The 26,321-nt window shown below is 34.2% G+C and overlaps 2 protein-coding genes across 6 annotated transcripts in view; one reads left to right on the top strand and one right to left on the bottom strand.

Annotated features, from left to right (window-relative positions):
- PYROXD1 (pyridine nucleotide-disulphide oxidoreductase domain 1) lies at positions 1 to 24,913 on the top strand. 3 transcript variants are annotated; one of them, XM_023524098.1, is made up of 13 exons: positions 21 to 194; positions 335 to 413; positions 2,520 to 2,600; positions 7,823 to 7,942; positions 10,687 to 10,815; positions 12,701 to 12,774; positions 15,809 to 15,969; positions 16,697 to 16,797; positions 17,805 to 17,940; positions 20,702 to 20,814; positions 21,394 to 21,516; positions 23,619 to 23,756; positions 24,498 to 24,820. In XM_023524098.1, the coding sequence occupies exons 2-13, from the start codon at positions 366 to 368 to the stop codon at positions 24,744 to 24,746; spliced, it is 1,473 nt and encodes a 490-aa protein (XP_023379866.1). In that variant the 5' UTR covers positions 21 to 194; positions 335 to 365; the 3' UTR covers positions 24,747 to 24,820. The 3 variants fall into 3 exon arrangements, with proteins under 3 accessions (XP_011379886.1, XP_023379866.1, XP_011379887.1); XM_011381585.2 differs by lacking the exon at positions 335 to 413 and adding an exon at positions 5,425 to 5,529 and having other exon boundaries at positions 177 to 194; XM_011381584.2 differs by lacking the exon at positions 335 to 413 and having other exon boundaries at positions 1 to 194; positions 24,498 to 24,913.
- The window catches only part of RECQL (RecQ like helicase), a 40,525-nt gene continuing 39,003 nt past the window's right edge, over positions 24,800 to 26,321 (bottom strand). For all 3 annotated transcript variants that reach the window (XM_011381588.2, XM_011381587.2, XM_011381589.2), the window contains one exon: positions 24,800 to 25,769. In XM_011381588.2, coding sequence (XP_011379890.1) covers positions 25,623 to 25,769 — 147 coding nt within the window. In that variant the 3' untranslated portion in view covers positions 24,800 to 25,622. The remainder of the gene's footprint in view (positions 25,770 to 26,321) is intronic.

The following is a 26,321-nucleotide window of genomic DNA, read 5'->3' as shown; positions in this document are numbered from 1 at the left end:
TTCGCAGGCTCCGGCTCCGGAAGTGACCGCCCCGCTCGATCTCCTCTCCCGGAATGCAAGCTCCCACAGCCACCCCACTGTAGTCAGTAAACCATTAGAAGACTGAGAACATGGAGGCAGCACGCCCTCCCTCGAGGGCAGAGAAGTTCGTGGTGGTCGGCGGTGGCATCGCGGGTGTCACCTGCGCGGAGCAGGTAGGGCGGGCACGCAGGCGGCTCCGCTTCGTCGACCCCGCAGGAGGTGGTGCTCAAGGCTCCCTCCCACCCACTCCTTAGTCCTTCCTGGTCCCTTTAGACGCTTTCTAACCGCCCCCCGCTCTCCTTCCTGCTCCCAGATATTAGAGCCTGCGTGGTGGCCCTGAGCTGATGTTCTTAGTACCTCGCAAACTTGAACCTCAGGCGCATGGAGGACGGGTAAAGAACAAGTTGTTGGGAGAGAACCCAAAGCTCACTGAACCAGGCTCTGGTCCTAGTAATGTCAGAGCAGACAAGAGGGCTTGTAACTAGTAAATACTTTGTCAGGAAATTCAGCCCCCTTTTAAATTAGATGATTGAATTCAGCTTCCAGATAGGTGTCAAGTCCTTAGTGCATCATACTCCTTACGTAAGTTTCCTATACTTTGAACTCCCAAGACAGGATTGATTTTATCTCTAGTAATCTTTTGTAAAACAACCAGCAAGGGATTAAATGCAGCTAGGGAATGCTTTTCTGATTATAATGACTATATATACATATATTTCAAAAAGGACTAAATTATTTTGATATTAAGGAAACGTAAGCAATCACCGGTAATAAATAGTGCAAGAAATTCACAGTTTAATTATTTTGTTTGTTTTTTACTTTTAATCTTTGGATGGGTATTTTCCATTTATTTACCAAGTAAACCCCTATGACCCTGGCACTAACTATTCTGCTGTGCTAACGGCTGAATAGTCAAATATAAAACAGCATGATACCTCCTTTGTAGGGACTAATAGTAGCTTAGTGGAAAAGACATGTAATCAAATCATTTCATTAGTATGTTTGCTATCTTAGGGGTGCCTGTGGAGTTGGTAGGGAGTGAGGGAAGAGATATCTTTTTTTAAAGGAGATACCTTTTTGTCTCAGTGTAGAAGAATGAGTAAAAGTTCACCAGGTAGATGTGAAAAGATAGACATTCCAAAGAGAGGCAACAGTAGAATCTCAGGTGAAAAAGCGTGGCATCCTCTGGGAGAAGCATAGTATGTATTGGTGATGACTAAAGATGAAGCCAGGAAGGTTGGCAGAAACCAGACCATAAGGGATGCTAAGAATTTAACAAGAATTTACAATAGATGATTTTGAGCAATGGAGTACTGTGATCAAATGGAAATTCTATAAAGATGATTAGTTATAATATGTGGGGCAGGAGCAGCTGGTTAATATGAGACTGGAAGGCCAATTTAAAGGTGACTTCAGTAGTTTAAAGAAGTTTCCAAGGCCTACTCTAGCAATGGAAACAGAAAGGGAAAAAATTACAGAATATATAAAGGAAAGAAAGATGAGGAGAGTGATAATATTGGCAAATATTGTAGAATGTTTAAGGCGATATTAAAAAATATGGGGTTTTGAGAATGTGTAGGTGAATCGAATATGCTGTTTTGTTTTTTTTTAATTATTAGTTTCAGGTATACAGTACATTGGTTAGACATTTATGTAGTTAATGAAACGATCCCTCTAATTGCTCTTTCTCTTCTCTAGCTCTCCACCTAGCCATTGTATTAATGCTAACTGCATTCCCTGTGCCGTGCTCCCCATCCCCATGACCATCTATCAACTACTAATTTGTACTTCTTTAACCCTTCATGCTCAATTTTAATATCTCTAGTTCTAGCGATAGAACTAGAGATTGATAGAATTCAGGAACAGAAACATGAGTTAGGAAAATGCTTTTATGAAGTTTAAAGTGAGAAAGAAGTTTGTAGTTAGAGGAAAATGGTGAAATGAGCAAGTCAAACCACTAAATTTTGTAAGGTCAATATTAAAATGGCTTGGTCTTCTCAGAAGATATACTGGCTGGACATTTGGAAGAGGCAGGATAAGAGTGCCAAAGCACTTGAGAAAAGTCAGGCTAAGATTCTAAATGTTTATTATTTTCAGTAATTTTATCCTGCTGAAGGCAAATGAAAATATTTTACAATAAATAGAAGTTGGTTTAACTGTTATATAGGAAGATCATTTCTTCTTATCCTCCGCATGATAACTTAAATTGGCATATAAAATTGTTTAAGTAAATTAGAAATACCTCTTTATGTCACTTCTCTTGTTCAAATCTTTGTTAGCATTTAGTGCAAATATACTACTGCTCATCATCCTATAAACATGATGAACAAGACCCAGGATCAGGATAATAGAGACCTTTAGATGAGGAACAGTGAGTTTTTAGTTTCCTAGGTTAATAACATTATTAAAATTGCATTATCCCTATCTCACACCCAATGCTAAATATACTAATACCTAAAGTGATTTATCATATTTTTTCCTACTTTTTTTTAAATAAGTTGGCGATTCAGTTTCCATCAGAAGATATTCTCTTGATAACAGCTGCTCCTGTTATTAAAGCAGTTACAAACTTCAAGCAGGTAAGAACCTTTGTATCACTTTCTTAGTATTAATTTTAAAAATTGCAATTACTTCCATAGCAGTTAGTGTTAACTATAGTATTTTGTTTAAAATGACAAATGTTCTTTTAATATTCATTTTAAAATCATAGTTCAAAGTTTAGAATTCTTCCGATTGAATACCAAAGCACCCAGTATAATACTGAATTGAATTTCTAGTCTACTGTTTTTTCCCTCCTGTCTTTTCTTCCCATTATGAATTACTTTTCAGAAAACTTAAAATAAGATTCTTTTGGGGGGAAAGATGCTATGAAATCTAAATATGAATGCAAATATCTGTGTATATCTTCATGGTAAATTGTGTGTGTTATTTGTATTTACAAATCAGAAGTGCTTCTGAGCCAAGTTTACACTTGTAGATAATGTTTCGGATGTGTAATAAGCATCTCTCAGAACACCGTGGTTCCATGAATTTATATTACACATGTTATAACACTGTAATAGGAGTCTAAGATCATTGAGGTCAGTATCGTGGAAGAGTGGTCTCTAAACATTTTTGATCCTGTACCTCAACTGTTCAAAAGTTTTGGTCTCATATTCTCATATGCGTGCATTTATATATTTATAAAGTACATGTGTTTCAGTGGCTACACTTAAGAGTATTATAATGCCTATGCAAAAAATAAATGAATAAAAAAAGTGAAAAACAAATCTTTTCTTCCCATACTTCAATGAAGACTACTATCATAGTCTTTGATTTAATACGAGTTTTCCCTTATAATATCCTAATAGAGTATAACTTTTTTTTTTGGCATTTTTGTCTAAGACTTATTATTCATATAAAGGTTAATAGATTTAATGCCAAGGAAGAAAAACCACCTTCCCCCTAGCCATCTCCTACAGACACACCTTTCTAATCTTAAAGTATATTTTATAAAAATTATTTTACATATTATCTCCCAGGGAAGAGATCAATATACTATTAACCCACCTCATTCTCATATGTAAACTCCTAAGGTTTACATAAACTCCTAAGACCAAGGGGAAGTTAGTTGCCCATGTTGCTCCTTTATAACCTGCCTATAGATACACAAAAGGTCTTAGTACCTAAGTACAGAAAAAGAGTTATGGGATTTGAAGACCCAGAGAACAATTTCTCTAAAAGAAAATAGCATATTCAATTACAAGCTTAAGCATACATCCATAAGAGAAAAGTGAATAGCTAGGTCTTATAAATGTCTTTCCAGAAGACTTAATTTGATGTAATGATCCCAGAGTTATAAGACTTGAGTTCAGTTTTTGCCAATTTTTTAACTTTTATACAATAGAAGAAAATAACTTGGGTTCTAGGCCTGTTATTTACTGGCTGTGTAGCCTTGGCAAATCTCTGTACCTGAGTTGCTTTACATGTAATATTAGGGTGATATACTCCTTGCTTACTTAACAAGGTTGTGGGCTTAAAATGTACAGCAGGTCCTTGAGTAACATCATTCCGTCATTTTGTTAAAATGTTGATGAGATGCCATAGGAATTTAACTCTTGATTTTATCAATCAGCCTGTGGTAAAATTGGTTTTGTTATACATTGTTTCACTTAAAGTCACACAACCTATTGATGATGTTAAGTAAGGACTTACTGTACTAACATGTAAAAGTACATTGAAATAATAAATATGCAAATGTCAGTTATTCTTAGTGTTTAGAAGTCAGAAATTGAATCATTCATTGAGCATCTGTATTATATATCAATCAATGTGCTAGGCACCCAGGATACAGAAATTAAAAGTATAGAACATAACCAAAAAGACACTGGTGGTTATCTCAGGGGTAGGGGGAAATGTGAGAGCTGGAAAGCAGTAAAGAGGGATTTTAACATTTTATACTATATTATGACTTGTTTATTTTTTTAGTGTTAAAAACAGCATGTATTCCTGACTTGTATAATTTTTAAAGGAGAATAAATTACTGTTAATAATAATTCACATTATTTATGGAACACTTAGTATATACCGTTTTTCTAAATGTTTTAAATATATTAATGTATTCTTAACCTTATGAAGTAGGTTTTTACATTAACCTCATTTTACAGATGAGCTTAATAAGTCACAGTGAGGTTAGGTACATTTTCAAGGTGTATATAGTCAGGTTTTGAATATAGGCACTTTGGCTCTTGAGTCCTCATGATTAATGAATAGCACTTTCTCAGAATGGTTACTATATATCGGGGCAACAGATATTCAAGGAGTAGTTATACAGTATAATTATCCCGACAGGCAAAAAAATTGAGGTCATATTCCAACATATGTATATTTTCATATAATAACACACTGTTAATGAATGCTGAAGCCTGCCTTTGAGAATCAAGGAAGGCTTTACTTAGGAGGTTGCATTGAAACTGAAACTTAAAGAATAAGTAGGTTTTACCATGTTTGCAGCGGTCAAGTGGATGTAGGCATGCGCCAAGGTGCGTGAAAGTGTATGTATGCCTATGTAATGTGCTCTAACAGGTACCAGTTCAGCACTGCTGGCGTGTGATGTGAGGTTAAACCAATAGGCAGGGGCCAAGTCTTGACAGGCTTGCATACCACAATATGGAATTGCATTTTATTTAAATTTAAATGATGCCAAACTTCTGGAGCACTTTGAGCAGGCGATAAGACCAAGGTAGAGATAACAATTTTTTATTCATCATTCCCTCAGTGTCAGCTGAAGCCACAGGCATGGGTTGCAGTTTCCCAGGAAGGTGCATAGAGTGAGAACACAGTGGTGATGTCCTATGGAACACTGACATTTAAGGGGAGATTAGAGAGAAAGGAGAAATTTAAAGTGGCCATTCTTCTTCTTAGTCTTAGATCTAAAGGGAAAACTGACAGCGGAATCCCTGAGGCCAAGAAAGGCCCAAGTTTCAATTAAGAGGAGTGATCAGTCATGTCAGATCCTGTAGAAGTCAGGTAAGATAATGAGTCAAAAGTAGCAATTTCTAAAAAATGAGTGGTGACTTTGAGATACTTTACACTGTTTTGAGAAATTAATGGGAGGTAACTCTAAAATGACTGTAAACATTGTTCTCTTGAAATTTGATTGTGAAGGGAGAAAAGACAGGGTGGTAGCAAAAAAGAGGACATGAGGTCTAACATTGAGTTTTATTTTTTCATGTGGAATATACTTAGCATGTTTACCTCTTGAGATTAAGAAACTAGTGGGGAAGGCCGAAGATGAAGGATGGGAAATGGAGCACCTATTAATGGATTCACTTCAAGAAGTTGAAAGTGGGTCAAGGAAGGTGGATGATAGCAGAGAAATTTATAGATAATGGGAAAGTAGTAATAGTTCTTAGTAGCTGCTTTAAGCCTAGAAATAAGGTGATTTGTTGAGAATAAAGAGGATGAAATGAGTTTGGGGAACATTAGAGTGGTGGAAGTTTGAAAAAAGTCACTGAAGGATTAGAATATGTTACCAAGTTCTTATTTGCTCTTCTTATTTGCTCTTATATTGACATTTGCACCGATGGTAGGAAAGCAATAGTGGCAAAAATACTAGTGGTCATCGCATTCTTCACTGCCGCACAAGCTGTTAAAAAATAAAAGCCAGTGAAAAATGTTAATTTTATTAAATCTTTACTCTCAAGTGCACATCTTGTTACTATTCTGTATGATGAACTAGGATGTATGCATCAAGCACTTCTGCATACAAGAGTGCAGTATTGTCTCAAGGAAAAGCCATTGGGGAGTTGCTGAGTTGCAAGATGTGCTTTTTATCTTGGGACATCAATTTTACTTGAAAGAACAACTGACAAATTATGGTCATTAATATTTGGAAAATGAAATGAACCTGTCACTTCAAGGAAAACAACTGACAGTATTTGTTGCCAATATGACAAAATTATAGCTTGCAAGCAAAAATTGGAGATTTTGGAAAACACATTCTTCACTCTGAGCCATACAGTACTTAAAGACTTTACTGATTAGATTGTTGGTGATAATAATGAATGTTATTTTTTATATTGCATAGCTATGAAATGTGTCAGTATTTGGAAGATCTCTGTAACTGAACCACCATTGTCCATATGAGCAGTGTGTGATGTTTCAGGATCCATTCAAAATGCAGGATAAACCAATGGATTTCACAGGAATAGAGTATGAAGAATTCTTTGATATGGTTTCAAATTCTACATTGCATCTAATCTTTAAGAAACCATAACTTGTTGAGTCTTAACGATGCATTAAGAAAGAATATACAGCTACCTGAAAGGGCTGCATATTTGTAAGAGGCCAAAACAACATATTACAATAGTTTCAATGCAAATGAAGACTGTAGGAGCAGTTTGCAGTTATCTTCTTTTAAGCCAGACATTAAAGAGATACTTAAAAATGTAAAATAGTGCCATTGTTTTGTTATGGAAAAAGTAGTTATTTTTCATTAACAGCATATCTGTTTAACATATACCGGATTTATTATTTAAGTGAATTAAGAAATATTTAAACTTTTTCTTAGCTTTAATTTCTAATGCAGCAAATATTGCTAGGTATAACTCAAGCAAACAAAAGCCCATTGGGGATCCTCAGTCATTTGTAAGAGTGTAAAGGGATCTTGAGGACGAAGGTTTGAGAATTGCTTTGGTCGTATAGTTGGATGTCTATGCAGTGTTTAAAGAACAACTGATGCTGGATACCAATATGCAAGGTATGTGGTTCTTCCATAGCAGACTGGAGAAAACAGGTAGTTTGATCTATGGTTGGAAATTTTCAGGGTAATTAATGGTTGAGGATAAGAGAACAAGGAAATAAAGGGTTTGGGCAAAAGACGAAATGATTCCTAGTGGTCTCTTAGCAGGATAGGAGGGAAATCCAAGAGGATACTGATGATTTTGGAGAAGAGGAAAAAGTCCAAAGGCTCAATCGTAATAAGGTTACCTAGCAAGTGGAAGAAGAAAGCTACAAGGGTAAGGAGAAAGATAAGCTGTTTGATTGAGTGTTGCCCTCATTTTACAGACCAGTAAACTAAGGCTCAGTGACCTACCTGACTTGCCCAAGAGTCTAGTGTTTGAGTTCATCTTAGGACTAGTGTTTGAGTTCATCTTAAAATGCAGAGTCTAGCCCTCTTTCCACTGTCTATAGTGCAGCTGGCCAACTTTCTTATTTTATGAACATGAAATAAGTAGTGTATAAAAAGAAATGAAAATATTTTTATTTAAAATTCTCGAAAGAAAAAGTTTTCATCTTTTTACCTCTTTGATTAATACAGGTTTCTAAAGTACTGGAAAAATTTGATGTTGAAGAACAACCAAGTACCATGTTAGAAAACCGCTTTCCCAACATTAAGGTTATAGAGTCTGGAGTAAAGCAACTGAAGAGTGAAGAACATGTAAGAGAATTTTTTTCTTAATGACGTTTTCCTTTCTTACATCTTGGTGAGGTTTTGCCTGTCTTCCTTTGGCCCCGCCTGTAACACCACCAAAATCCCTAGCAAGTAAATTTTAGTGATGTTAATTTCCATTATTATTAGAAAAATTTACACATTTTTGTGAGTTTATTGAGATTTATATAATTAGTTTAGCTTGGCATTTTTTTTAGGTTTTATCTTTCAAATTATTGTCAACATTTATATAGCATCTAGTGTTTTCTGCGCACTGCATTATGTGCTAGGTAGGACACAACAGCAATAATATAAGGAGCCTGCTCTTGAGAGTGTTCACTGTCATACGGCAGGGGTTCCCTGACCCTCTCCCCGCCCCCCCGACTGTAGATTAGTACCTGTAGCCTGTTAGGAACCGGGCCGCACAGCTAGAGGTGAGCGGCAAGCAAGCAAGCAAGCAAGCAAGTAAGCAAGTGAAGTTTCATCTGTATTTGCAGCCACTCTCCAGTGCTAGCATCACTGCCTCAGCTCCACCTCAGATCATTAGACTCTCATAGGAGCACCAGTCCCTGGTGCCAAAAAGGTTGGAGGCCGCTGCCATAGGGAATATAGACATGCATACATATAATTATATGGACACATGAAAAGGAGTCATTGAGATAGTGTCAAAGTTCTGATATTAGATATTTAGGAAGATGTCACAGATCGAGTAGTACTTGAGTTCTGTTTTAAAAGATGGGTCAATTAAGAGTTCTCTAGATGGAGGGGGGCATTTCAGGAAGAGGAGAATACATGTTCAAAGACCCAAAGAAAGGAAACGGGCCACATGGTACAGTGAGGTTGTCAAGGGGATTGGGGCGGGGATAAGTAAAGGAGATTGGCAGACAAAGCCAGAGAAATAAGTAAATAAGATTGTGAAAAGCTTTTTATGTCATGCTAAGAAATTGAGTTTTTATTTTATAAACAATGGAGAAATAATAAAGAGATTTTAAGTGGAAGCAGTGATGATGAAATAGATATTCTTTTAGGAAGATCTGACAGCAGTGTCAAGGAGGAACTGGGGTTGAGTAAGTGGCTGGTGGCCAGCAACCAGATTAGAAAGTGGTTGCAATATTCCAAAATGATATAATGCCCAAACTAAGACAGTCTCAGGAATAAGGCAGTCTCAGAAAAGGATGTTATCAGATGATTAACAATATCCTCACATGAGCTTTAGGAGAGATGGGAAATAGAGTCTGTAGTTGTTTCTCTAAAGCAGCTTTAACTTGTGAATTCTCCCTTAGGGATAAAACACTGTATACCACATTTGAAAGACAAATAATTTGACAGAAAAAAATTTAAGAGAAAGAACTGAATTTTATAAGAAAAAAATTAAAAACCTGATTCCCCAAACCAGAGTAAGTTCCTAATACTTACAGTAGTAGTACTTCTTCAGTATAACATCCTCTTCAATTAATTTGCAAATTGAGGTAAGCTTGAAAGTATACTAATGAATTGTGAGGGATTTTATATATCAAGACATTTGAATCAGAGTGCCATCCATTACCATTTGAAAAGTGTCCTACATGAGACACAGGTCTGTATCCTCTTATCCATCCTTTATATTGTTTAGCGCATTATAGATAATGTGCTTTATCTTCGTATCTGCTTCCAAAAATTCAACAGTAGCCAGTCAAGAGTTTTTATTTTTACAGTAGCTAAATGCAAATTCTTTCTTAAATTTGGTCAGTGGCTATAACTAACTTCTGTTTGTCAGATAAAATTCTAATCAGATTATCTGAAAGAATACTTGTATGGAATTTCTATATGGGTTATACTATGTTTGATTATTGGTTTTAGGTATTTGTTATGCAGCTGAAGAGTTAACATGGTAACAGATGTCTCAATGAGTAGTAAGTGCTGTGTCATGATTTGCCAAGTTTTATAATTCCAAACACAAGGCACAGACGTTAACTCCTATGCCATCCCTACACCATCCAACAAAGTCCAGCATCTCTCATAGCATGTGTATCTGCTTTCTAAATGCTATCACTTATGTGTAGTTTCATTCAGTATTAATGAACAAAAACAATGGATCTCTAATGTATATTTTTAAATTCATTTATATTATTAAAAATATAAATAACTTTAAAGCCTGTGCATGCTAGGATTTAAGGTTAACATATTTGTCACTTATGTGAAAATACAGTCCCCAAAGAATATATAGTTTGCTGGTAAAGTGATTGCTATTAGTATTTAAGAATATAAAAAGTTTTTTAGCACTTCTAATCTTTTTAGATAAGAAGACATTGTAACTTCTACCACACTACTCCCCTGTACCCATAACAGATATTAAGATATGTTAGTTAGATTCACTAGATCTTCAGGTAACTTCCATTGAGATCAAAAATGTTCATCAGAATGCTCAATTTCAAAAGTTCTAAATTTTTAATTTTTAATCTTAGGTCAACATTCCAAATATCATGAGATTCCCTAAGTTTTATGCAAAATTTCATGTGACTATGCCTTTTTTCCCAAGAAAAAAGACTAGTTTTCATCATTTTCAAAATGGTTTATAGCTCTAAAATGATTAAGAATCACTGGATTGAAGAATGCATTCTCATGTTTGGTAGCTTTGCAATCGCTGTATTGAGTGCAATATTGAGTGCCACCAAGAGGCAACCTTAATATATTTTTTGCTTTTGTCTTTTTAAAATGAATTGTACCCGTATATAAATGTTTTTTCTTCCCTTCACTGCCCTATGTTTTTACAGTGCATTTTAACGGAAGATGGCAGTCAGCACGTGTATAAGAAACTCTGTCTGTGTGCTGGAGCTAAACCAAAGTTGATATGTAAAGGAAATCCTTATGTTTTAGGAATCCGTGATACAGACAGTGCTCAGGTAACATTTTGAGGTTGGATCATGGGATATATGAAGATTCTTAGGCTTTTCTACATTTGAATCACAGTATTCCACTCTTGTTAACTCCTAAACTGTAGAAGAGAGGTTTTTTTTCCTTGATGACACATAAACCAGAAAGTAGTTATAATGTCATTATGGCCAGTTTCAGTTTGTTTTTAGTTGATAATTTTTTATTCATGACAATGTTTTTCTGTTCCTTGTTATGCAACTTTTAGATGTAACGGTTATGCTGAAGATTACAATTTGCAGTATGCACATATTCATTAATCTATTCTGACTGGGAATATGTGATTTGCAACCTAATTATGTAATGATCTTTTTTCCCAAAAGGCGAAACATATTAAAACTTACTGAACTTACTCCTCAGCAAAGAAATTAGTAGTCAGATCTTTGTGGTACAGAACCATGACACAGTCCTAAAACTGAAGAAGTCACTGGGTTTATTGTTCTGCGCAAGAACAGTGGTACTATCCCAGTAAGGTGAAACTCTATCAGTGGAACCTTATCCAACTTCTTTTGGTAATTTATTTCGGGGTTTGTTGGTCCTTATTACCAAGAAGCTCTTCCTGGTTTCGAATCACAGTACTCTTGTCTTACTTACCTGAAGCTCGTTGTTCTGTCCCATGTGGTGATACATTTACAATTACATAATGTTTTATCATCTTGGAAATTGATAGTTTACTTTCAGCCTGTTCTTAAATAATTAGGAATTTAGAGAAAACCAGACTCGATTATCTTCTTGTAAATATTTTAGGTTCGTATTATCAAAGACTGCGTTCATAACTATGTTCCAGCAATGCCCTCTACGTACATGAACTCATTGAATCCTCATTATAATCCTGTGTGATAGCCATTATTCCCGCTCTACAAATAGGAAACTGAGATGGAAAGATTAAGTAATTGACCCATACTATGGTAGTTATTAAGTTTATCAGTAGTTTAAACTCATGCCACTTATCTCTCCATGTCCAGTGCTCTTTACAGATCTTGCTTAGATTATCTACTGCCCTCAATGAAGAACAAATTAAAATTGTTTTTTTTTTTTTGTAGAATTTTAAGTAAGCTAATCACAGTGGTTATTTATTGAATATTATCATACATTTTGAGGTCAATTTAATAGAAATGATAACTTGACATAGGAGGAAGAATTTAGCTATTCAGATATCCTGAAGCAATTGGACTATTCTGTACTTTTGAAAGCTCGTTGTGATTTCTGGTGGGGGGAGTGGGGAGCATGGGAATGTGGAGGTCTTATAATTGTAATAATGTAACATTTTAAAAAATAAATGTTAGACATTATTAAGTGCCTGCTACTCCTAACGGCTTACTTAATGCTTACAGAACCCTTAAGATATAGTCGCTTTTTATTTATGGGTGAAGAATGTGAGCCACGGGAGGTTAAGCAACTTGCCCAAGTTAGTAAACTGCTAGAACCAGGGACTCTGTGCTCCTAACCACCATGCTGCTATCCTTCTCGAGAATTCCTGCAAGTTTTAAGTGCCGAGTGACTGTAGGGAGTATCAACTGTGTGAGGGACTTAAAGAAAAGGAAGAATCCCGTTATCTAAGATACAGATCAATGTCATGTTAGTAAATTGATTTGGTCAAATAGTTGGGAATGTTGTAAACTAAAGACAGTGCCTCTTGATGAAATTCAGAACTACTACTCTAAATGTAATGACATAAAAGACAAAATCAGGAGAGGCATTCCTATAGAGGCATTTTGAGGTGGAACATTGAGGGGAATATTTGTAATAATTGGGAGGGTGCATCCTGGCAGAGTGGGAAAGTGAAATTGTCAGTGAAGCCTCTTGCTTCTGGTATTGCCCACTATACAAAACACTGTCGTTTTCTTTTTAATATAGGAATTTCAGAAGCAGCTTACTAAAGCTAAGAGAATAATGATCATAGGGAATGGTGGTATCGCACTTGAATTAGTGTAAGTATATATTTTTAAATATTTAAGAACTCCTCTGTGATTCGTGTGATTATTGGCAGACTAGAAAAGATCTTGTTAGCCTGAAAAACAAAGATAAATATAATTGTTTTTCATATACTCAAGAAGAAAAATCCACTTTATTTTTTTAGCTTCCATAGAATTCAGAGTTATAGAAATGTCCTTATAAAACATGAATTTAGGGAATGCTTTAGGTCTCAAAGGGTCATACACTGGTGAGTGGCTAGATTTGACCCATATGTGTTTTATAAGCATGTACTATATTACTAGTCATAATCCCCACCATTTTTTATTGCTTGTACTCATCCTGGTTCACTTATCTGTGTTAACTTTTCTGGATCATGAAACCCAAAGGTTTGTGATTCATGTTTCAGGTTATGTGGTACTCCCAGCTCTTGGTTTTTGAAAGTTTAGAAAATGCAAACACATTAATTAATGAAATATTATCATCTTAAGATATTTCAAGTTCAAATACCATTGAAAATATCCTGCTGTTGTCTACAAGAGCATTGGTTCACTTTCTTTGTGATTTATCTTCCAGTAGATGGCTGACATGGAGAAATATTCCAGATATTTTTCAGGCCAGAAAGTTGGGTCTGACTTCAAAAAGGATAAATTTGTATCAATAAGGAATCTGCCAAAGCCCTGTCTTTGTTCAATTTCATCCATTCCAAGCCACAGAGTAGTCTTTTACTCCGCCCCACCCCCCCACCTTTTTTAGATGGCAAATCCCATTGGAAGCCTGTAAGAGTTCTTAAATTGCCTGAGTACTAGGAGTGATGGTTATTGTAATTATGAAGTTCGTGGCACTGTACAGAGAAATGTAGAGAAAAAACTAGAGTATCAAAACCAAACTGGGCTAAAAGGGAAGAGGCATAGATTTATTTTAAGAGGGGCTTCAAATTCTATTGTATGCATGACAGATTTTCTCCATCAGCTATCACCAAAAGTATAACTTAATACTATTATTATATTATTTACAATGAAATGCTTTCTTACATTTAAAAATGTTTAGTCTCACAGCGTTTAATCCTGTTCCTTACTTTCTTTAGGTTGGAGATTGAAGAATATATAATTGGATAAAATTCATAATTTTATATTCAGTAAACTCTGATAGTTTAAGAAAGGTCCCATATGGTGCTATTCTGTCAGTTTAAGTTCACTGAATGATTAAGCCTTTATCTTTTCTTGATGAAAAATAGTATATCCAAACCTTTTCTGCTCTTTAATAGCCCCGTGTTCCACTGAGGCTAATACTAATTTTCTTTAGTATACTTTTATTTCAGTTATTATCTCTTTTCTTCTTTCCAAGTATAGGTTAATCTTTTCATTTTCAGACATCGTTTTTTATAATTTCACAAAATTTTAATACTTTGTTGTGTTTTTTAAGAGTATGAAAGCAGTATTTCCCCTACGTGTGGCGATACCTTCATGCTTACGCATCTTTCTGAGGACATAATTCATAGGGTAGGAGGTTTAGAGAGTGTCCTGTGAGGTAAAGCATGTATAGGAGTTACTTGTGGTCACTTATTCTAACTATGGTCTGCTAGTCAAGCATCAGATATTTTAAGCTATGTTCAAATGTGTTATACTGCTATGTAACTTTAAAATACAGAAAGTGGTAATTAGAGAAATTCCCAATTTAAAAGTTAAGGAAAGCATTTCATAATAACTATGTACCTATATATAAATTGGAATATAAAATTGATTACCATATAGCATCAGCAATGCTATATGACCTGAGCAGTATAAAATAGATAGAACGTTCTCCAAAATAATCCGAAACTTAGTAACTGTAAATATTTTTTGCTGGTATGGAAGAGCGAGAAAAAACAAAAGGCCCAGTGGATGATGCAAGGGGCTCCTTTACCATATGCTAAAAAGCATGAAGTTAGGTGACCTGGAGTCAGATATACTAAACCTTTTTTCTACCATCTCTTTATTGATTAGTCTTAAAAAGTCATATAACCTGTGTCACGTATCAGTCTGTCAGTCTGTGAAATAAAGATGGCACTACCCTAAAGAAATGTTAAAAATAACATAGAATACGTATTACTAGAACATGTTGAAATAAAGATGGCAATACCATAAAGAAATGTTAAAAATAACATACGATACGTTTTACTAGAGCATGTTCAAATAAAATCCTAGTATAGTTAGGATAATCATATATCCTGTTTGTCTGGGATTGTCTCAATTCATCAGTTGTACCAAAACAGGTATTAATAACATGATAGGTATTAATAACATGAATTATAACGTGAAATGAATATTAAGAGAATCACATTCTCAGTGTCCAACCCTAGAGGTAAAACAGCAGATGCCTACGAGCGCCAGCTACCTCATGAACAGTCATGGAAAGTGGCTTCTATATACCATGTCCCTTCCTTTCTTCCTCTTAGGTCCTTGACTTTTCTGTGAACTGGATCTTTCTTTGGCTAGATGGCTTAGGAATTTCTGAGATCAGAGGAATTAATTGCAGGGTAATGATTCCTTTATAACAAAGTTAAGATTTTAGTACATAACCCCATTTCTCTCCTTTGTCAATCTCCTTCTGTAATGTGCTTTGAGCACATAAAATATTTGTTACCAAAGAAGTCAGCTGTTCTCTCTATGGTAGCTATGTACCACCTATGTGCCCATCCATTATTGATTACACTATAACTAGATAAAGCATTGCTCACTCCTGAGAACCTTGGGGGACATTAAATAATAACTCTGCTGTAGAAATTGGACACTGAAATGATATTCATTGTAATAAAATTTTGCCTGATGTTCAGTATATGTATTTGTCGCTTATATGTTCTTCCAGTAAATGATTAAATTTCTTTTATTATTGATTCTACTTTAACTCTTATTATCCTGAAAGAGGTTTACATTCCTCTTTATAATCATTCTTCCTGAGTTTGCCTTAAAAGATTTATTCGTGCCTTAGGAAAGAACTGTTATGTGCAGATACAAAGATTTCTACTTAGACTTTTGAAATTGCTCTAAGTAACTTTAATATTCCTTTTAGGTATGAAATTGAAGGGTGTGAAGTAATTTGGGCCATTAAAGATAAAGCTATTGGGAATACTTTCTTCGATGCAGGAGCAGCTGAATTCTTGACTTCTAAGCTTATTGCTGAAAAACCAGAAGCTGAAATCGCACAGAAAAGAACCAGATACACAACTGAAGGTAAATATAGCATCTAGCTCATTAATACACAGATGAAACGTTTTTTAACCATTGAAAAAAAGACTGTAAGAAAATTTAGCAAAATATTATGTTTGGGAGCTAGGAATATAGATATTTCTAGACCCTTATGTGACATTATAGATTTTCTAGGATATGTGTATATGTGTGTGTATATATATTTTTATGAAAGATATATAAAATTAAAACTGCAAGTTTAAAGTGAATTAAATAAACTGATCCATCTGCATCTTTGTAAATAGATGCTACAGTTAGACAACACCTAAGGTAATTTTATAAAAAAATGCAACGAGTTTAAAATCAAATACAGGCCTCGCAGTTTTTTAGTTTAAAAAAGCTGTTATTATTTTTTTTAACTTTTGGCTTATAAAAGTCAAGAATTTTGTAGTTTTGGAGGTGCTAACCATTGAGAAAATTTTCAGTATTTAATTTTTTTACCCTGTATATTAACCGGTGTATATAACCTCCAAAAACACTTTGAGTGTGTTTATATCCAACAGTTGTTGAGAATATTATCCATGTCCATTTTATAGCTCTACACAAAATGTTAAAATAATGAATAAAAGGATTAATATACATGCCTTAGATTAGTCATACTGTATGTACGTATGAGAATCATTACATTGCCTAAAAGCTGCAGAGCACAAGCATGATTCTCCCCCTGGCAATTTTTATATCATTTGATTTTGAATTGAGTTTATCTTTTCAGGAAAGAAAAAGGAAGCAGGAACCAAAGCCAATGCTGATAATATAGGCAGTGCCTTGGGGCCTGACTGGCATGAAGGCTTGAATCTTAAAGGAACAAAAGAGGTATGTTTTCATATACTGATTAAACATTGTCTAAATGCAATTTTAAATTCTTGAACCATTTTTTAAACTGGTTATGGTTATAAATATATACTCAAAAAATTGCTGTGTCCCTTTACTTAAAATCCGCAGTGCTAGGAAAGGACTTCAATGCCCCTGGCCCAGTTTTGCCCACAAAATACAGGCGAATATTAAATTCATCTAAAACTGGCCCTCAGCTTTCTTTTCACTCACACAGACTACAATGAATACACCTGTCCTATTTTAAATTAATCTTTTCTCAGAGGTCACTTCAGATGCATTATAATATTTGAAAGGTTATCATATGGATTCTAAATAAAATACATTTACTATCTCATTTTATTTACTAGATTTTTAAAAATAGTGGTTAAAAGGCTGTGATATTTAAATATTGTAAGACATACATGCAGTCCTTATTACTATGTATGGTTTCTTCTCAGCCTTAAGTAGGTTGGAAGTGGGGGTTGGCTTCATGATATATCTAATTTTATGATGGAAATTATGAAAAATCGTTTCTTTCTGTACCTTCAGATCCTAAGATTAATAGCATTTTAACCTGAGAACTTCAACAGTTTAGTTCAATAAACTTTTATTGAGTAATTCCTACCTAACTGGCACTTTACTGAGATTCTGTGATGTAACAATAAGTTGCCATAGACCTGCTCTCAAGAGGTTTTTATAGTCTATAACAGTTGTAATTTTTTAAAAAAATATACACGTAATTCTCAATGAGGCTTACACTAAAAAACATGCCCTTGGTGCTATCTGCCAATTTAACTGCTAGATGTCTTCAGTACTGAATGAATTTCTTCTCGTTCCTTTCACACAGAAATTGAGAGGCTTATTTTCAGTCATCCAATGCGTTTTCATTTATATTATAAGAATTATTTTTTCTGTATGTTTCTGTAAGTGTATTATAACTTTTCTTCATCATCAGTAACCTAAGTCATTCTTTCTTTAAGTATTATGGTGATCAGTATTTCTTTTAGTTTTCTCATAAGATTCACATTGAAACCATGTGTGAAGTAAAGAAAATCTACCTTCAAAAAGAATTTAGAATTTCGAAGAAAAAATCCTTGACTTTTCCAAGAGACCATCATAATCAGTCAGTTACAGCTGATACAGGTAAGTAATAAAATTTAAAAAAATTTAACTACTGATTTAAAAGGAACATAATTTAATCTTGCTGTATTATTAATTTTAAAATATCTTCAGATTTCTATGTAAAACTTGAAAAGTAAAAATAAAAACATAAAAAGTCACTTCATTTTCACTACTTTTTCAGTTTTCTAATAAATTGTATAGAGCTTTACTCACTGTGGTTTATCATAACCCTGTGAATCAATTGGAATATCTTGCAGATCAAAACAAAACAAAAACTAAAAAGCCTGATGCTCTCCAAATTGGGAATGGAGAAGTAAAATTGTCACTTTTTGCAGACAACTCTTTATATAGAAAACCCTAAAGACTCCACCAAAAAATAATAAACAGAGTTGCAGGATACAAAATCAATGTTCGAAAATCCAGTGTGTTCCTGTAGACTAAATAAAATTTCAGAAAAATGAAAAAAAACTTCCTTTTGCAATTGCAATTAACTCATATGTAGGAAACTTAACAAAGAATACGAAGGACCTATAATTGAAAACTACAAGACATTATTAAAAGAAATTGAAGAGGACTCAGAAAAGATACTCTGTGTTCATCGATTGGAAGAATCAACATAGTTAAAATAACCATATTACCCAAAGAAATATACAAATTTAATGCAATCCCCATCAAAATCCCAATGGCATTTTTTAAAGAAATAGAACAAAAAGTCATCAGATTTGTATGGAACCACAAAAGACCCCAAATAGCCAAAGCAGTCCTGAGAAAAAAGACTTCAAATTATACTATAAAGCTACAGTAATCAAAACAGCATGGTTTTGGCAGAACGAACACACACACACACACACACACACACCCACCCATCCACCCCCCACCTCTCCCCCACCCCACCCCTGCAGTGGAGCAGAATTGAGAGCCCAGAAGTAAACCTACATATAGAGGGGCAAATAATTTTCTGCAAAGAAGCCAAAAACATACAGTGGAGGAAAAAAAGCCTCTTTATTAAATGGGGGTGCAGGAGAAATTGGAAAGACATGCAAAAGAATGAAAATAGGCTGCTGTCTGTCGCCATACACCAAAATAAAAAGACCTAAATAAAAGACTTGAAATAATAAGCTGCAGAGAAGAAAACATAAGTACTATATTCATGGACCTTGGTCTTAGGATTTTATGAGTATGATCTCAAAGACAAGGGAAGTAAAAGCAAAAATAAATGAATGGAACTATATCAAACTAAAAAGCTTCTGTGTAGCAAAAGAAACCAACAAAACAAAGAGGCAGCCAACCAAATATTTGCAAACAACACATCCAATAATGGATTAATATCCAAAATATATACAAAATTTAACAACAAAAAACAATCTAATTAAAAAATAGAGAATCTGAACAGACATTTCTCCCAAGAAAACATTCAAATGGCCAATAGACATATTTAAAGATGCTCAACTTCACTAGCTATTAGGGAAATGCAAATCAAAACCCCAGTGAGATATCATCTCACACCTGTTAGAATGGCTATAATCAACAGGACAAGTAGTAAGTGTTAGAGAGGTTGTGGGGAAAAAGGAACCCTCATACACTGCTAGTGGGAAAGTAAATTGATACAGCCACTATGGAAAACAGTATGGAGGTTCCTCAAAAAATTAAGAATAGACTTACAATATGATCTAGCAATCCCCCTTCTGGGTATCTACCCTCCAAAATTGGAAACATTTATCTCTACAGATAAATGCATCCCAGTGTTAACTGCAGCATTATTCACAGTGGCCAAGGCAATGGAAACAATGTAGTGTCCTTTGATAGATGATTAAGTAAAGAAGATATGGTACTTATGTACAGTGGACTATTACTCAGCCATAAGAAGAGATGAACTGCTGCCATTTGCAACAACATGGATGGATTCTGAGATTATGTTAAGCAAAATAAAAAGTTGAGAACCATATGATTTCACTCATGTGGGATATAAAACTGAAAGCAACAAACAATACAAAAACTCAGCAGTATGATGGTTACCAAAGGCAGTGGGGGAGACGTGGAAAAGGGTAAAGGGGCCAAATATGTGATGACGGAAGGTGATCTGATTTGAACACAGTGCACTATACAGATGATGTATTATAGAATTGTACACTTGAAACCTATATAATTTTATTGACCAGTGTCACCCCAATAAATTTAATAAAATTTAAAATAAAATGTAAAAATCTCGTGCACTCAGAGGTAAAGTGACTTCCCCCAAATCAAAAAGATTGAAAATCTATCAATTTAGAACGAAGACTCAGATCTCCTAATTCCTCTTCCACACTCCTATAAAAATACTGTCATTTGGAGACATATACTCAGCCAAACCTAGCATATGAGATATTCCACTGTTCAAAATCCTTTGAATTTTCCCATAGGAAAAAGGAGTGTTAGAATTTGAATAGTAAGGAAAAAACTGAAAAGTCAGTAAGCTAGTTTGATTAAACTCAGTGAAGTATACTCCATATTTTTAAATAAATAATTTATAAAATGATTATCATTTATATTTACTGTTAGAATTTTTGTCTAAATTTGAAGGAAAAATGTTTTTAATGCCACAGTTTCGTAAATATACCCAAAACAAGATGTCATTGGATTATAAATTCTTTTAGCAAATGTACCTTATATAAATTAAAGGATGTTGTTTTAAAGTCATCTCCTGCTTTCCTTTGTCTGTTGTTCTTCATTGTAGTCATTATATTAACATAATGCTTATGGACAATTGGTGGATTTCACTTTAGAATTTTTTTTTTTTTTTAAGAGATATGGCCTGTATATGTGGAATTGACCAATGAAAAGATATATGGCTGCGATTTCATTGTCAGTGCTACAGGAGTTACTCCAAACATAGAACCTTTTCTCTGTGGCAACAATGTAAGGTGAAATTTTTTGTCCCACTATGCATATTTCTAAAGTATTATTTATTAATATTTCTAATTCTCAAGCTTGAATACTTGTTCATTGTTTTAGCACAAAAGTATAACGTAAGAGGGCTGAAAACAATTTAGTTTATCTTGATTTGCAGTAGTTTCTTACGGTGTAAAGTCCTTCAGCAGTTGACATCCCAGCATATAATTTATCTAGATGTAGATAAGACTGATAGCTCCTGTGAATTCTTAAAAGTGATTCTTTTAGGAAAACCATCTTGTAATTTTTGCTTTTTAGTATTTGAAGCTTACAAAATCTGAGGAATATTCTTATAATTATGAATAATTATGGTTATTGGATAGTTTCAATGTTAAAAATCTAAGAATCTTATGGGTTTTTCTGCCATAGTATGTATTTGATTCCCTGGTAATTCAGCTTAGTTGTCTAAACTTTGCCCCTATTTTTCACTTGCTTATTACAGATTGGCATATCAAGGTGTAAAAATTTCACTTGTTCTTTTACTTTAGAATGAAAAGTCATGTTTCATTTGTCTTACCACAAATTCTTATGAGGAACATTGTTTAGTTTGATCTAGGAGAAGACGGTGGCCTGAAAGTAGATGATCATATGCACACGTCCCTTCCTGACATCTATGCTGCTGGTGACATTTGTACTGCATCTTGGCAACCCAGCCCAGTCTGGCAGCAGGTAAACCAGCATACATGATCACAATTTCTATCAGAGTCCATCTGAAAAAAAGTGAGTTGCTACCAGCAAATCCAGCTTTCGGGTTTTCCAACTTTTCTGCTTTAAGACGGAAAGTAGCCTAGAAGTTTTTGTAACTGAAAAAGAAAAAAGTGTTTTTTTCTCTTTTGGTAATTTATCATTATAGTGATAGAATATCCAGAGATATCTTTTGAAAAGAGTTCTGGGCTGTTACTTTTTATTTTATTCTCAGATGCTTATCAGCACTGTCTAATGAAACTTTCTGTGATGACAGGTATGTTCTATACTTCTGCACTACTGTAGTAAGGTAGCTACTGTGTCTGATCATTTGAAATGTGGCTAATGTGATTGAGGAACTGAATTTTACTTTCAATTAATTTAAGTTTAAATAGCTACACGTGGCTAGTGGCTACCATATTGTATAGCACAGCTTTAGATGAAAAAAAACAAACGGTTACTAAGTTTGTAAGCCATGAAGTATTCTGTTCCTGATGACCTTATTCTCTCCCTGTGGGAATTACTACTGAAAAATAATGTTCCTTTAGTCAGCAGCTGTCCTCAGCCTAACAACTGTTGCCAACTGGGTCTAAACTTCCTCCTGCCCTCACAGTGTTGCCTACTTCCTAAGAGTGGAACAAAAATACTGGAGGAAGATACTCAGTGACTGTAAATGAGATTGTCTTAGGAAGAGTAGAGACACAGGTAGATGTTAGAGATAAAAGAACCAATCAACACTCATCTTGGTGAAAAACCAGCTCCACAGGTAGGGTTGTTATTCACATTGACTTTGGAGTGTGAAGTAGTAAAAGACCTGGATGTGTTTTAAGAGGCAGCTTCATTATTGTGTTTATGTACAGCAGAGATAACATCAATAATAAGTCTTTCAGCCTGTTTCTTAAATGCTTCAAACTAGCTTGTTTTCAGTTTTGTCTACAACCAATCATCCTATTTCATTTTGTGGCATATCTGTCACACACTCTCAATTAGGATTATTTTAGACATTTTAACTTCTCCAGGATAAATTATATTCTTAAAGTGCATCATACTCTGATATAGGAAAGAAATATCCAAAAACAAACAGGTGTCTCTATAATAGTGCAGGCTACTTCCTTTAGCCATTCTCTAGTTTTATCATGCTTGGTTTATTTTGCTCCCTTCCCATAGACCACCTCTTGCTTCATCAAACCTACCTGTTTACAGGGAAGAGATTGATAGATATATCTGTCTTTTATTCTATTGGAAATGCTTGAAGCTTATAACCAAGAATGTGGTTTTATTTTTGCACATAGAAAAGACAGCATTAGTTAAACATATGGGGTATAAAGAAACTAATTGCTTATTATAGGCTACCCTGTTTAATTCTCCCAGTAGCCAAGGAGGAAGTGTAGTGTATGCTTATGTGTATGCGAAACTGAAGCTCAGAAGAGTTAAATAAATATGTAAAAGAGTTGATATGCAAACCTACCGATTTCCAAGGCCAGTGCTCTGTTACACCAGGGAATCTCAAAACTTTGTAAGAAATACAATAAAAATACAATACAGGAGAAATTAATACTGTTGTAGAGAAGAATTTTAAATGACTTCATAGAATCAGTTGTTGAAATTTGTTATGATATCTTGGGGCTGGGCAATAAGTGATATATTCTGTCTCTCTGACCCTTACGATTAGATTGCACAGTAGACCTTAACTATCTAGCATCAGAAAGTAAGGATTAAGAAAAGGAACAAATAATTTGGCATCTGTATTAATGCTGATGAGAAAGTTACTCTGAAGAGGGGACTGGTTAATGAAAATGTTCTCACCTGGGATGGCCTAAAATATTTTAGTAATTTTTAATAGAAATTATATTGAAAAATACAAGTTGGTGTCATCTTTTAAATTTGGAGGCAGTAATTTAGACAGAACTATCAAATACCAAAATCAGTTTAGTTAGTGAGGATTGGTGATTGCTTCCATGGCAAAGGATGATCTAACCAGTCTTAAAGACTGTCCAACATTGAACCCCTTTAAGGAATTTTACAAGGTTAAGCTGATAATGTTTTCAAGTAATGATAATGAAAAATTATATTTCATAACATTTCAGATGAGGCTGTGGACCCAGGCTAGACAGATGGGATGGTATGCAGCGAAGTGCATGGCTGCAGCCAGTTTAGGAGACTCTATTGATATGGATTTCAGCTTCGAACTTTTTGCTCACGTAACAAAATTTTTTAACTACAAGGTAAGGTAGATCAGGAAATTAATGCCTTTTTCTGTTTGTTAGTTTTGTAACTAATTATGATCATATAATTTCTTATTTGAATAAATCTTTATATGGTTTTAATCATTTTACAAAAAATGACCTTTTCTAATATTTTGCAAATCAGTACCTGGTATTATTGCTAATTGTAATTTCTAGTCATCTGATAATCATTACCCACCTTCCCACTATACTGTTTTACAGTTTGGGGCGGGGGGAATCTCTTCCAAATTGGTGCATTTCTAATTTTTGAGATTTATTATTTCTTTGTGAGGTGAACTAATAGCCATCAAATTCAAGAATGAACCAAGTACTTTCCCACACATATCATCTTACTTAATCCTCTTTACATTAGTGAGGCAAGTTTTTTCTTCCTACTTTACTGATAAGGAGAAGCACACATACACACATACCTTGGAAGTTCTCAGTTCCTTGTTAAATCTTTAAATCATGATGCCAAGCTAATGTAGTCCAGTCTTACATATGTGTATAGTCACTAGATATTTTTAATGTTCATATAGATTATATGATATTATCATCTGTAGAATAAATGCTTGCCTCTCAAATGTTTTTTTTAGAACCCTCCCCAATGGCACTTTTAGCTGTAAAGTTTTGTGAATAGATTTTTCTGCTGGCCATTCTAGGATAACACAAAATAACTGCATATTATGTTTCTTTTTTGGTACTCACTAAAATTACTTTTTTATCCCTACATATATATAGGTTGTATTGCTGGGAAAATATAACGCACAGAGCTTGGGTTCAGATCATGAATTAATGCTGAGATGTACCAAAGGACAAGAATATGTCAAAGTCGTCATGCAAAATGGGCGAATGATGGGAGCTGTCTTAATTGGTGAAACTGATTTAGAAGAAACATTTGAAAACTTAATATTAAATCAGATGAATCTTTCATCATATGGAGAAGATCTACTAGATCCAAATATTGATATAGAAGATTATTTTGACTAAAAAGGACATTTCAAGAATCATAAAGTTTCAAATAAGACAAAATGTCAAGTCAATAAAGTAAATGACTGCACTGATTTAATGATGACCTCAATGAAGTTAAAAATACAGACATGATAATGATTTTTGTGGAAAAGTATTTAAAAATAAAAGTCTAAAGATGAAATCAATTCAGGTAACTTATTACATTTTTTTCTAACACAAAACTGACCACTTATTCATTTCTATGTTTTAAACTTAGACACGTTCATTTGTGATTTAGCTTTGGAGCAAATTTAGCTAGGTTGTTACCTACTTAGGCGACAACCTAACTTGGTCTGGCTAGTAGACCTGAGCCATCTTTTGATTGTGAAATGTCAAAATAAGGCTATGGTTTCAAGCTTATAGTTTTATTTGACTTAAATAGAGTAGCCATCTTACTTGCTAATATTATTTGTATTGATACTTTATTCCTTTTTTGTTTGCATTACACATCTGATATAACATGAAATCACTCGCTTTCTGTGATGAGCCTATGTAAATTTTTCAGTATAATAACACTGCTGTCAAAAGAAAAAAAATACAACTAGGTATATCAAAGCATAAAGAGCTTAAGATAATTGAACTTATTCTCTTAAATAGTTTACATTTAAAAGGTTTTTACATTTTAAAAAGTTTACTTTCCCTCATATGTGAATTCATACAATTCATGCTCTTAAATTTTCAAAAGGTTTCAAATTCTCAAGTCGCTAATACTTTAGAAGTTCTTAAAATATAGCTACTCATGTATTAAATATTAATGAAATTATCTTAAAATTTAAACTCTTGATCGATTAACTATAAAAATAGTGCATACATGCATAAACTGTATTTTTCTTGTAAAATTTAGAAACATTCGTCTCATGCATCATCAATTTTTCTTTTCTTAGCCCCTGTATTCTTAGATTGCTGAGGCATGTTTGCGGACTTCTTCTGGAAGTTACCTGAATTTTTTTCTTCCCTCTTTTTATTAGCTTCTTCAGAATGACAAATTTGAGATGACTCAATCTATAAAACAATAAAGCAAACACTGATGACAATTCAGCTGTTTTTCTCACAAGGTTAAAAATCTCAATTGCTCTTCTATATCAGATCTTTAAGTGTCTAGTGGTCTGTTTTTTTTTTTTAATCTTCACATTAGTACTCAGGTATGAGCTCCATCTTGAATAGAAGAGACTATGCCATCAGAGAAAGCCTAAAGAACGCCTAAAGTGTTCTTAGACACAACTGTACATTGCATGCTTTTGTAGACTGGTAGTATTTAGTTTGTAACTGGTTTTCAACCTCTGCCGCAGAGGCAGACTTCTAAATCAACACTGCTCATGACCAATATGAGGGCAGAGTGCATCAAAATTAAAATGGAGTCTTCGCATTCCAAAAGGTTGGAAACCCCTTATCTGTATTAAAAGGCAAGTCTGAATTCTTCTATATAGAAAACAAAGGTATCTTATTCTCTCTTCCCTACTCAGATTCCAAGACCACTGACTTACCTCTTATGTTCAACTGGACCTAGGAGAGTACTAGTTAAAAAGCATCCAGTAGGCTTTCATGTATATTTAA

This window comes from Pteropus vampyrus, unplaced genomic scaffold (genome assembly GCF_000151845.1).
Source record: "Pteropus vampyrus isolate Shadow unplaced genomic scaffold, Pvam_2.0 Scaffold444, whole genome shotgun sequence".
Classification (NCBI taxonomy): Eukaryota; Metazoa; Chordata; class Mammalia; order Chiroptera; family Pteropodidae; genus Pteropus; species Pteropus vampyrus.
Note: the sequence above shows the minus strand (reverse complement) of the source record. Positions and strands in the feature narration are given on the sequence as shown.